This window comes from Oncorhynchus clarkii, chromosome 20 (assembly GCF_045791955.1).
Source record: "Oncorhynchus clarkii lewisi isolate Uvic-CL-2024 chromosome 20, UVic_Ocla_1.0, whole genome shotgun sequence".
NCBI classification, from domain to species: domain Eukaryota; kingdom Metazoa; phylum Chordata; class Actinopteri; order Salmoniformes; family Salmonidae; genus Oncorhynchus; species Oncorhynchus clarkii.
Genome location: NC_092166.1, coordinates 48658950 through 48672362, shown reverse-complemented (window position 1 = coordinate 48672362; position 13413 = coordinate 48658950). Strand labels below are relative to the sequence as shown.

The 13413-nt window shown below is 40.3% G+C and overlaps 1 protein-coding gene across 2 annotated transcripts in view; it reads left to right on the top strand.

The window, feature by feature from the left end:
* LOC139377471 (liprin-alpha-3-like) overlaps window positions 1–13159 on the top strand; it is a 67540-nt gene extending 54381 nt beyond the window's left edge. Inside the window, exons 27-33 of one of the 2 annotated variants that reach the window (XM_071120503.1) lie at window positions 1779–1954; window positions 3923–4020; window positions 4177–4352; window positions 8217–8285; window positions 10826–10988; window positions 11137–11204; window positions 11680–13159. In XM_071120503.1, coding sequence (XP_070976604.1) covers window positions 1779–1954; window positions 3923–4020; window positions 4177–4352; window positions 8217–8285; window positions 10826–10988; window positions 11137–11189 — 735 coding nt within the window. In that variant the 3' untranslated portion in view covers window positions 11190–11204; window positions 11680–13159. The remainder of the gene's footprint in view (window positions 1–1778; window positions 1955–3922; window positions 4021–4176; window positions 4353–8216; window positions 8286–10825; window positions 10989–11136; window positions 11205–11679) is intronic. The other variant, XM_071120502.1, reaches the window with a different exon arrangement.
* Window positions 13160–13413: the final 254 nt, after the last annotated feature.

Below are 13413 nucleotides of genomic sequence, written 5' to 3'. Positions count from 1 at the left end.
AATGCCCTGTTTTAGGTCAGTTAGGATGACCACTTTATTTTAAGAATGTGAAATGTCAGAATAATAGTAGAGAGAATGATTTATTTCAGCTTTTATTTATTTGATCACATTCCCAGTTGGTCAGAAGTTTACATACACTCAATTAGTATTTGGTAGCATTGCCTTTAAATTATTTAACTTGGGTCAAACGTTTTGGGTAGCCTTCCACAAGCTTCCCACAATAAGTTGGGTGATTTTTGGCCCATTACTTCTGACAGAGCTGGTGTAACTGAGTCAGGTTTGTAGGCCTCCTTGCTCGCACATGCTTTTTCAGCTCTGCCCACAATTTTTCTATAGGATTGAGGTCAGGGTTTTGTGATGGCCACTCCAATACCTTGACTTTGTTGTCCTTAAGCCATTTTGCCACAACTTTGGAAGTATGCTTGGGGTCATTATCCATTTAGAAGATCCATTTGCGACCAAGCTTTAACTTCCTGACTGATGTCTTGAGATGTTGCTTCAATATATCCACATAATTTTCCTAGCTCATGATGCCATCTATTTTGTGAAGTGCACCAGTCCCTCCTGCAGTAAAGCACCCCCACAACATGATGCTGCCACCCCCGATGCTTCATGGTTGGGATGGTGTTCTTGGGCTTGCAAGCCTCCTCCTTTTTCCTCCTCCTTTTTCCTCCTGGTCATTATGGCCAAACAGATTTATTTTTTGTTTCATCAGACCAGAGGACATTTCTCCAAAAAGTACCATCTTTGTCCCCATGTGCAGTTGCAAACCGTAGTCTGGCTTTTGTTATGGCGGTTTTGGAGCAGTGACTTCTTCCTTGCTGAGCGGCCTTTCAGCTTATGTCGATATAGGACTCGTTTTACTGTGGATGTAGATACTTTTGTACTTGTTTCCTCCAGCATCTTCACCAGATCCTTTGTTGTTGTTCTGGGATTGATTTGCACTTTTTGCACCAAAGTACGTTCATCTCTAGGAGACAGAATGTGTCTCCTTCCTGAACGGTATGATGGCTGCGAGGTCCTATGGTGTTTATACTTGCGTACTATTGTTTGTACAGATGAACGTGGTACCTTCAGGCATTTGGAAATTGCTCCCAAGGATGAACCAGACTTGTGGAGGTCTACAATTTTTTTTTCTGAAGTCCTGGCTGATTTCTTTTGATTTTCCCATAATGTCAAGCAAAGAGATCCCGAGTTTTTTAGGTAGGCTTTGAAATACATCCACAGGTACACCTCCAATTGACTCAAATGATGTCAATTAGCCTATCAGAAGCTTCTAAAGCCATGACATCATTTTTGGAATTTTCCAAACTGTTTAAAGGCACAGTCAACTGTGTGTATGTAAACTTCTGACCCACTGGAATTGTGATACAGTGAATTATAAATTAAATAAATCTGTCTGTAAACAATTTTTGGGAAAATTACTTGTCATGCACGAAGTGGAGTTGCCAAAACTATAGTTTGTTAACAAGAAATTGGTGGAGTGGTTGAAAAATGAGTTTTAATGACTCCAACCTAAGTGTATATAAACTTTGACTTCAACTGTATATCCCAAATCCAAATGTTCCTTTAAATTATTTGATCTATTCTCAGAGAAGATTTTGGAAGGAAATTTAGGAAATTGAAATAAATTGTCTCTCAGAGGACATCGATTCTCACTGTCTAGTGCTCTTTCACACACTTTTTCTCTCGTTTTTATATCCCACCTCCCTCTTTCCCCCCTATGTTTTGTATCCCAACACCCCTCCTCTCTCCCTCCCTCTTTCCCCCCCATCTAGATCCTGGCCTACGGGGACATGAATCATGAGTGGGTAGGGAATGAGTGGTTGCCTAGCCTGGGTCTGCCCCAGTACCGTTCCTACTTCATGGAGTCTCTGGTGGATGCTCGCATGCTGGACCACCTCACCAAGAAGGAGCTTAGGGGACAGCTTAAAATGGTGGACAGCTTCCATAGGTTGGATTCAAATAGTTTCAATCAATATTTGCTGTCATCGAAGGGCATTCCATGTATGGAAGCAGATTCATGCCAAAATCTTGGTATTGATTTGGCACAAATCTGCTTCCTTAATTTATGTGCTGCATGAAAACAAATAAAATACTGATCATCAACAGCAAAGAGGAGTAGTGGGATGGGAATATTAAATGTACAGTACCAAAGGGCATCTTATCTAGTGTCCTCTGCTTAGTTACATATTTCAATGGTTTTTACATGTATTTCTTATCATCATCTCTTTCGTTCCTCTTCTCTAGAGGAGAAGGGGTTGGTTGTCACACGTTTTACTCTTGTGTGTATTTCTTAGCACCAGTATACACTATATATACAAACGTATGTGGACACACCCTTCAAATTAGTGGATTCGGCTACTTCAGCCAAACCTTTTGCTGACAGGTGTATAAAATTGAGCACACTGCCATGCAATCTCCATAGACAAACATTGGCAGTAGAATGGCCTTACTGAAGAGCTCATTGACTTTCAACGTGGCACCGTCATAGGATGCCACCTTTCCAACAAGTCAGTTCGTCAAATTTCTGCTGCCCCGGTCAACTGTGTTGGTATTGTGAAGTGTAAATGTCTAGGAGCAACAATGGCTTTGCAGAGAAGTGATAGGCCAGACAAGCTCACAGAATGGGACTGCCCGAGTGCTGAAGTGCGTAACGCGTTTAAATGGTCTGTCCTCGGTTGCAACACTCACTACCGAGTTACTTCCAGAGGCAGTTTGGAACGTCAGCACAAGAACTGTTCGTCGGGAGCATCATGAAATGGGTTTTCATGAAAAAGCCTCACCATGCACAATGCCAAGCGTCGGCTGGAGTTGTGTAAAGCTTGTCGCCATTGAACTCTGGAGCAGCTATTCTTCATGTTTCGGGCCAGGCACCTTAGTTCCAGTGAAGGGAAATCTTAACGCTACAGCATATAATGACATTCTAGATGATTCTGTGCTTCCATCTTTGTGCCAACAGTTTGGGGAAGGCCCAGTCCTCTTTCAGCATGACAATGCCCCCGTGCACTAAGCGAGGTCCATACAGAAATGATTTGTTGAGATTGGTGTGGAAGAACTTGACTGGCCTGCACAGAGCCCTGCCCTCAACCTCATTAAACACCTTTGGGATGAATTGGAACGGCAACTGTGAGACAGTCCTAATTTCCCAACATCAGTGCCCGACTTCACTAATGCTCTTGTGGCTGAATTGAAGCAAGTCCCCGCAGCAATGTTCCAACATCTAGTGGAATGATATTTTGGAATGAGATCTATCGGCAAGCAGGTGTCCACATACTTTTGGTTATGTAGTGTATCTTACAATCATTTTTTCAATATCAGGAGAAAGACCAAGGACTTGGTTTGAAATGGGGACCATTTTTATCCTCATATCTTATTCCATAAGCCATCAAACACTCTGTCCACTTGTGACAACCAGCCCCATTGTGGGATGGATGTCACACAGTATGGGGTTGGTTTTTGCTAGAAGCGTATACCTTTTGCTACAGGAAATAAAGCAATATAGCATACAAAAAATAGCCTTTCTTTGTTCGAATGATATTCCTAACAGCATTTTAGGCCATGAGAATAACAAAGTACCTTTTTAGGACATTTGTGAGTGTTTGCACCCTCCCCGGATGGATGCATGTCATGTTGACCAGGTGTCTGAGTTCTTTCAAAGAATTCACATATTTTAACCTTAAAAATATGACAGAGTGCCATTTAGATTGGGAGTAATTAGCACTGTGACAACCAACCCTGGTCTCCCCTACTCAATAGTTTTATTTTCTCCAGTTTCTCTGCATCAGGGTTTTTAATGTGTTTGGTTGTGAGGACATCACCAGCCCCTCTCCCAGTATCACAGGTCTCCTCTGTGTGATTCTCTCTCTCTCTCTCTCTCTCTCTCTCTCTCTCTCTCTCTCTCTCTCTCTCTCTCTCTCAGGGTCAGTCTACATTATGGCATCATGTGCTTGAAGCGTTTGAACTATGACAGGAAGGAGCTTGAAAGGAGGAGGGATGAGAACCAACATCAGAACCAAGGTGAGCATACGTACAGGTAACTTGTCTTGCAAATAAACCGGGTAACTTGGGCTATAACATCGCCATATTCTTTGTCTCTCAAATGCAAATGTTCACTGTATTTGTAACCCCACACGATTGTACTACAGTAGCTGCCTCTTTCTGCCCGCTCCCTAGATGTGATGGTATGGTCCAATGATCGAGTGATGTGTTGGGTCCAGGCCATTGGGCTAAAGGAGTTTGCAGATAATCTCACAGAGAGTGGGGTCCATGGGGCCCTCCTAGCCCTGGACGACACGTTTGATTACACCGACCTAGCCCTGCTCCTCCAGATGCCCAATCAGTACACACAGGTACCTTCCCTTCCTGCTACACTCCCAAGAAATGCTGGGTTAAAAACGACCCGGTTTGCTAACCCAACGCTAGGGATGTGCTTTTGAAATAATTTCACTATTCGAATAACATCATGGTGTCCGGATAGTCTAAATACATTTGAAACTTCAATGGGGACTTGCTCGTGCGACTCAAGGGGTGTACTCTGCCTGTTTCCGCACAGAACGGTGTGGGAGGGACAGTGTCTGACATGGAGGGGGAGAGAGAAAGTAGACAGACCAACTCGGTTAGACAACCTATTGCAGCAACAAGTTTATCATGACATCTGCATCAAATTGAAGTAAAGAAGCTAGCTAGCAAGGCTAATTGAGGCTATTTTGCTGCTCTCCCCGTCCAACAACTCCATTCATATTAAACAACAGCCTACCTATTGGATGATCATTGTAGCCTACTCTCCCACGTCACTGCTACACATAGAGCCTCTGACAGTGAAGCTGTTTTGATTGACTGACAAAAACAAGCTACACGCGTGAAAAGTGTGTAGGCTGCCGGTAAGTCTTTTTTTTATGGGCACACTCATGAAAACTGTCATCAAAACTGTCATAAAACTGTTTTATAAACATGTTTAATGTCATGGTCCTTGCATGTAGCAATGGCACATAGATAATACAATTTTAGTCAAAGCCTTTTAATACAAAATAAAAAGTATAATACATTTTTTAAATAAAAAATGATATACTCTCACAGGTAATCGAATAATAATGTCGGTTCGGATATTCGGGTAAATATTGGACAGAACACACACAGGGTTATTTTGGCCCAGCCAGTTGTGTTGTGTGAATAACCCAATATGTTTGGTTGTTTGGCTTACACAAACATTGGCTAATTTAACCATCATTTAACCATCACTTTCATGCTGCGTTGACCCAGGGGTGAATGACTGCCCCCTCGCATTGAAGCCACGCAAGTTGAAAGCCAACCGCGGTACTGCAGGAATTGTTAGCAGGAAACAGGATCCCTCGTTATAGTGAATGGAAAAATTGCAATCTTCGTGGTAAATGTTTGTGAACACAATCATGATACCAATAACAGCTTCCAATAGACCAGATTTACAGTCACCTGACAGTGTATTAAGTACACCCGTCTGCTTCCGGGTCAGATCACCCTTTGCCTCCAGAATAGCCTGAAATCTTCGGTGCATGGATTCTACAATGTGTTGGAAACATTCGTTGCTCAATTGGTATCAAGGGACCTAATGTCTTCCAGGAAAACATTCCCCACACCGGTACACAATGGACTCATGCTGCTTACGCCAAGACATGACTCTGTCATCAACATGACACAACAGAAACCGTCCAATTGTCCAGTGTTGGTGATGGTGTGGCCACTGGAGCCACTTCTTCTTGTTTTTAGCTGGTAGTGGTGAAACCCGTTGTGGTCGTCTGCTGCAATAGCTGATCCATAGAAAGGATCGACCAGTTGTGCGTTCTGACATGTCGTTCTGCCAACCACTGTTGTGTTGCTCATTTATTTGCCTGCCTGTTCGTGGCCCACCTGTTAGCTTGCACAATTCTTGCCATTCTCTTTCGACCTCACTCATCAATGATCTGTTTTCGCCCACAGGACTGCCGCTGACTGGATGTTTATTTATTTGTTTGTCACACCATTCTCTGTAAACCTTAGACACTGTTGTGCTTGAAAAGCCCAGGAGGGTGGCTGTTTCTGAGATACTGGATCTGGCACTCCTGGCATCGTCGATCATACCACGCTCAAAGTCGCTTAGATCACTAATTTTGCCCATTCAATTGAACAGTAACTGAATGGCTCGATGCCTATCTGCCTGCTTTGTATAGCCAGACACAGCCACGTCACTCACTGTCTGTAAAAATAATCATTTCCGTGACCGTGGATGGTGTACCTAATAAACTGGCCTGTCAGTGTCTGCAACATCACTTCCTGGAGAAGCTCAAACTGTGCATGGTATGTCTCCGAGACGCCATCTTAACCGACTTCATTTGGCTTCAATGCACTATTGAGTTTTCACATAGGAATGAATGGTGTCACGATGAATGGTGTCACGATGGCTTTATCCATTCAAATCAAATTGTATTTGTCACAAGCTTTGTAAACAACAGATGTAGACTAACCATAAAATGCTTACTTACGGTTATTTTCCTACAATGCAGAGTTAAAGATAAAAAAGAGAATTTAAAATAGACTCGAGGAATAAATACACAGTGAATTATAAGCTGTTTTTGGTCATAGGAAATGATGGTGGAGACATTATGTACAAAAAAAGAGTGTAAAAAAAACCACAATGGCAGAATTGATCAGGTTAGGGGTAAGACTGCTGCTATTCACATTTTTATTGACCTTTGCTATCAGGAATCCTTGGGACATCCCAAGGTGACATCACCCCGTTGAAGTTGAAATTTAAAACAGTTAAGGGTAGGGATAGGGTAGGGTTTAGGGTAGGGACATCCCAAGGATAGCACAAACACTTTTTTATTCTAATCCATAGGTAATTTGCAGGCGTGGCTTTCAGATAGTTATTTTTGCCCACCCGTGAGAGTAAATGTCATTCCTGTTCATCATGTTAAGTTTGTACACTGCAAATTTAAATTTTCCTTTAATATTTTAAATCTTTCCATATTCTAATATGAAATGAATAACAATAGTATTTTTAATATTGTAACAAAGTGGTATATATCCCAACATTTGGATATGCATAGGCTTTTGACTCATACACTTGAATAACCCTTATTAAAGCTATAAAATCATTAGCGTTCAACCTTCATGTGATAACAATACAACAACAGAACAGATTAATCGGAATGACATTTGCACGCCAAAAACTACCTGAAAGCCACGCCCCTACTAAGCCACGCCTACGGTCTATCAGCATCAACAACCCAACCTTGCTCTTTTTAAAGTTAACAACCCAACTAAGTGGCCCAATGCCTGCAACCCAGCAGTTGGATCATCCAAACAACCCAGCATATTTCTGTGTACTGTAGTCCAATCAGAACATGCTCACCACCAGGGATTTTTCTGTCATGGAAATCCTTGGACGGGCCGTCTAAGTTTTTTTTCATATTTATTTTATGATGGAAAAATGCTTTCGGTGTAAACTTAAATGACTAAAACCAGACATAAAGATAATAACAGACCTATATATTGTAATAATATCTGAACAGTCTGAAAAATAAAAGCTAAGATATTTACTTTAAAGCTGCAATATGTAACTTTATGGGTGACCTGACCAAATTCATATGTGGGTTATAGATCTGTCATTCTCATTGAAAGCAAGTCTAAGAAGCGGTAGATGTGAGCGTATCTTTTACTCTTGTACTTTGATACTTTTGTACACCAACTTCAAACAAGCTGAAAATACAATATTTTTCGTAAAAATATATTTCACAACGATTTACAGTAAATGGTACCATGATTCTCTACTTGTTTTTGTTGCTTATTTTGTCACACAAATTTAAATTAGGCAAACAATTTAAAAAAATTTAACCAGGAAATGGCGATGCGAGTTCTGCATATCACACCTTTAAAAGTGACACAATTTATTTCAACTCCATTTAGAAACTTGTAGAATTGCAAAAAATTTCCTTAAATTAAAAAAAAAAAGTCTCTACACCGCCAAGATGGGGTCCTCTAAAAGGTTCTCTAAAATCCAGCCATGCCGACGGGCTGACCACTATCCAATCAGAGGACAGGCATTCCCCATTCTACTATCATAGTCTAATCAGAACAACCATCATTCACCACAATCACCAACCCACTTAATTTACAACTGTTTTGTAATTCAATGTAATCAATAAATTCCCTCGATAATCTTAATTATAATCTTAATACACTCATTCTTTCTCTCCCAGGCGAGGCAGATGCTGGAGAAGGAGTACAATGCTCTCATCACCATGGGAACTGAGAGAAGACCAGATGAGGTAGAAATAATAATAAAAGAATGCCAATGAAAACAACATCAATAAAGTTATGCCCAATGTTAATGACTCGTACAAGCAAGCGTTACAATCTTAATGAAATGGTAGGTGGATAGTTGCCTGCCGAAGGCTATTGATCATGAAGAAAGGCAGTTTGTTTCTACGAACATTAACTGGGAACCATGTGCATGTATTTTTCCCACATGCTGTTCTATAGTATACCTACAGTTGAAGTCGGAAGTTTACATACACTTAGGTTGGAGTCATTAAAACTCATTTTTCAACCACTCCACAAATTTCTTGTTAACTATATATAGTTTTGGCAAGTTGGTTAAGACATCTACTTTGTGCATGACACAAGGAATTTTTCCAACAGTTGTTTACAGACAGATTATTTCAATTATAATTCCCTGTATCACAATCCCAGTGGGTCAGAAGTTGACATACACTAAGTTGACTGTGCCTTTAAAAAGCATGGAAAATTCCAGAAAATTGTCATGGCTTTAGAAGTTTCTGATAGGCTAATTGACATAATGTAAGTCAATTGGAGGTGTTCCTGTGGATGTATTTCAAGGCTTACCTTCAAACTCAGTGCCCCTTTGCTTGACACCAGGTGAAAACCAAAGGAAATCAGCCAAGTCCTCAGAAACAAAATTGTAGACCTCCACAAGTCTGGTTCATCCTTGGGAGCAATTTCCAAACACCTGAAGGTACCACATTCATCTGTACAAACAATAGTATGCAAGTATAAACACCATGGGACCACGCAGCCGTCATATACTGCTCAGGAAGGAGATGCGTTCTGTCTCCTGTTGTGGAATAATCAGAATTGGTTGGTAACATAGGTAAGATGTTTTATATTCATCATATGTTTGTAAGTTACTGCTCATCAGAATGTTATTTTTGTATAATACTGTGGCGGGGTTGCAGTTATCTGTTCTATGTCAAGACTAAGTTGTATGGTCCGGGGAGAGGTCAAAGTGTCATCATGTGTAAACATATCTTTTGCTCCACTGTGTCTGTGTGCCAGTCACACCCTACTTTTCCCATCGGGGAAAGGAGAATGGCAGTGTCTGGAATCATTCTATCCTCTCCGTGAGCTTGTCCAGGATTGGTTGTATTTAGAGTTGGTTGTATCTAAATGACAATTTGATATATGCTTGTTGATATGGAGGATTGGTTTATGTTTCTGGGTTTGAGTAAGGAGACAAAGCTGAACGATTTATTATGTCTATGCTGTCTGACTATGTGTGTTTTTTGCTATTAAAGGAACTCAGCTGCAATGAAAGGGGGCTCTCAGAGAATTCATGGTTAGACACTGAATTGCCTGAGAGTCACAGGGTTGTGATAGAGCTCATATAATTAAAAAATGAACTTTGATAAATAACTCTGACTTGTGTGTGGTTTGTGCTCATGATTTGGTAAATAGAGGACATTTCCACGACACTCCTAGAGATGAACGTACTTTGAACGTTGTCTCCTAGAGATGAACGTACCCAGAACAACAGCAAAGGACCTTGTGAAGATGCTGGAGGAAACTGGTACAACAGTATCTATATCCACAGTAAAACGAGTCCTATATCGACATAACCTGAGAGGCCGCTCAGCAAGGAAGAAGCCACTGCTCCAAAACCGCCATGAAAAGCCAGACTACGGTTTGCAACTGCACATTGGACAAAGATCGTACTTTTTGGAGAAATGTCTTCGTCTGATGAAACAAAAATAGAACAGTTTGGCCATAATGACCATTGTTATGTTTGGACGAAAAAGGGGGAGGCTTGCAAGCCAAAGAAAACCATCCCAACCGTGAAGCACGGCGGTGGCAGCATTATGTTGTTGGGGTGCTTTGCTGCAGGAGGGCCTGGTGCACTTCACAAAATAGATGGCATCATGAGGATATATTCAAGCAACATCTCAAGACATCAGTCAGGAAGTTATCGGTTGGTCGCAAATGGGTCTTCCAAATGGACAATGACCCCAATCATACTTCCATATTTGTTGCAAAATGCTTAAGGACAACAAAGTCAAGATATTGGAGTGACCATCACAAAGCCCTGACCTCATTCCCATATAAAATGTGTGGGCAGAACTGAAAAAGTGCATGCGAGCAAGGAGGCCTACAAACCTGACTCGGTTACACCAGCTCTATCAGTGGGAATGGGCCAAAATTCACCCACCTTATTGTGGCAAGCTTGTGGAAGGCTACCCAAAACATCTGACCCAAGTTAAACAATTTAAAGACAATGCTACCAAATACTAATTGAGTGTATGCAAACTTCTGACCCACTGGGAATGTGATGAAAGAAATAGAAGCTGAAATAAGTAATTCTCTACTATTATTCTGACAGTTCACATTCTTAAAATAAAGTGTTGATCCTAACTGACCCAAGACAGGGAATTTTTACTTGGATTAAATATTAGGAATTATGAAAAACTGAGTTAAAATTTTTTTGGCTAAGGTGTATGTAAACTTCTGACTTCAACTTTAACTAGCACTTGGTAAACCTTATGAATATCATCATACAATATTGTCTCTTTGATAGGATGGCACTAAGACGTTCACTCGCTCACCCTCGTGGAGAAAGATGTTCAGAGAGAAGGACCTCCGGGGCGTGACCTCTGATTCCTCGGAAACGTTACCCGCCAACTTCCGTGCCTCCGCCATCTCTACGCCCTCCGTCACCCTGAGGAAAGTCCAAAGTGAAGGTGAGGTGGTCGTTTCTTTCATCTCCTTCCCCCTGGGTACCTGCTATTTGAGTCATTGATTCCATGCTGACCAATAATTTCAGTGTTATTGACTGGAAATCTAGTGTCATTGACTGGTGTTTTAAAATCGTAATGCTATCTGTTTCAGTGAACTCCGGGCCCAGGGGTGAGTCAGGGTCAGTGAGAACATATTCCTGCTAGAAATAAGCACACCAGGTGAGAAAAGTACTTAATTGCCAAAAAAATATCATAAACGTGTACAAAGTTGTAAATAGTTGTGTAGTACTGAAGTAAAAATACTTGCAAGTACTACTTAAGTAGTTTTTTGGGGTATCTGTACTTTACTATTTATATTTTTGACAACTTTTATTTCACTACATTCTTATCGAAAGTATGTACTTTTTACTCAGTACGTTTTCCCTGACACCTGAAAGTACACACTACATTTGGAATGCTTATTAGCAGGACAGGAAAATTGTCTAATTCACACACTTATCAAGAGAACATCCCCGGTCATCCCTACTGCCTCTGATCTGGCAGACTCACTAAACATTCAGTACTGTCATCAGAACCCATTTGTCATTTCAGTCATCTCAGTCATCCAAACACATTTCAGAAAAGAGCTGACCCATACTGAATTGTAGTTATTTTTTGGTTGCTTCATTATATATCAACCCTGTGTTTGTTTTAGATTCCAAAAAAAATCTACACAGTTTTTAGAACAATAAGATGAAGATCATCAACAAAATGGAGAATAGAACACAAACAACAAGAATTCAACTGGAATCCTTCAAGAAACAAGGGCAATGTGAGAGAATGAAAAGATGCTAAAATAGAGTGAATGTCCATCTCTCTCTCTGTCTCTCTGCCTCTGTCTCTGTCCACAGTTGTGGCATGAAGTTGTTTGATGCTGTAGAAAGTGACTCCATCGCCCATTGTTAAGTTCATCTTCAGTTGTGAGTGTGAAAAGACGACATAATGACTCTTCTTGTTTTTCTTTGAGACGTAAAACTGCATTCCCATTCTGATCAAGAGAATGATAACCCAGATTGTTTTGGACTGTCGAGAGAACATGCATACCCTATCTGTTAAAATTTCAGAACAGGGTATTGAGATCGTGTTTCTCAACCTTTTTGTAATGTGGACAGGCAAGATAAGGTCTTTCCTTTACTAAGGACCCACAAGTTATGGTCCTTCTCTCTTGGGGAACCATTTACATTAAAATGAGCACTTGAGAACTGACTAAATCAGGTACAGCTAACCATCTGAGGGACCAGTCAGCATCATCCAAGGAACTGGTCGGTCCATGGACCAGAGGTTTGAGGAACACTGTGTTAGGACAGAGGGAGAGGGAGGTTACGAAATAAGTTATAAGGGTTATGAAGGGAGAGTGTGTGAGGGAATGGAATCATGTTCTTAAGCCATAACATACACCATGAGGTGCACAATGAGAAGGACAATGAGTGAAGTGCATTATGACAAAATCCTGTTCCAACAACAAATTTGTTAATATGCATGCCAAAACAAAACCATTTTAGAGTGAGATTAATGATATCAATCATGCAATGATGAAACCTTGGGTACGGGTAATTTGTAAATTGTGTGTGTTTTATTTGTATCATTTTTTTATGGTGTGTGTGTCTGAACTGTATGTTAATATCGTACTTAGTTGAGACTGACTGTAATTTTTGTTTAAAAAGTAAATGCATTTTAAATTATGGACATTTAAGATATACTTGTATATGTACATTTTAAAAACAACTTATGATTTAAATTAATGAAGAGTAGTGATGATAATTGAAAGTAATATAACAATGATAATGATTGTAAAAGCTGTAATTAAAAAATACCTGTATAATGGATGGAAACTAAGTGTTTGAAATGTTTTGATCCACATTATAATTCCTCTTCCAAATAAGGTTATGTAATCCTTCCTATGGAAGGTCAACAGGAACAGTTACTTGATGTGTTCTTGATTTTTCTTTTGATCCTTCCCTCGTATCAGGTTCCCACTGGGCACAAATTGGTTGAATCAACGTAATTGGTCAACATATTGTGATGTGGAATCTACATTGGATTTGAAAACGTCATCAACATAAATTGTTTTTTCAATCACAGGATTATGTCATCATTGTAACCAATTTTTCAACATAGACAAACCTTGTATAAAATATGTTGAATTTGTACCTTTTTGAAACAACGTCAAATCTTCAACGTTATATCCACTATCAGAAAAAAACTACAGGCTGGGCAGCACCTCTTACTAGAGAATTGATCTACAGTTGAGGTCGGAAGTTTACATACACGTAGGTTGGAATCATTAAAACTTGTTTTTCAACCACTCCACATAATTTCTTGTTAACAAACTATCGTTTTGGCAAGTCGGTTAGGACATCTACTTTGTGGATGACAAAAGTAATTTTTC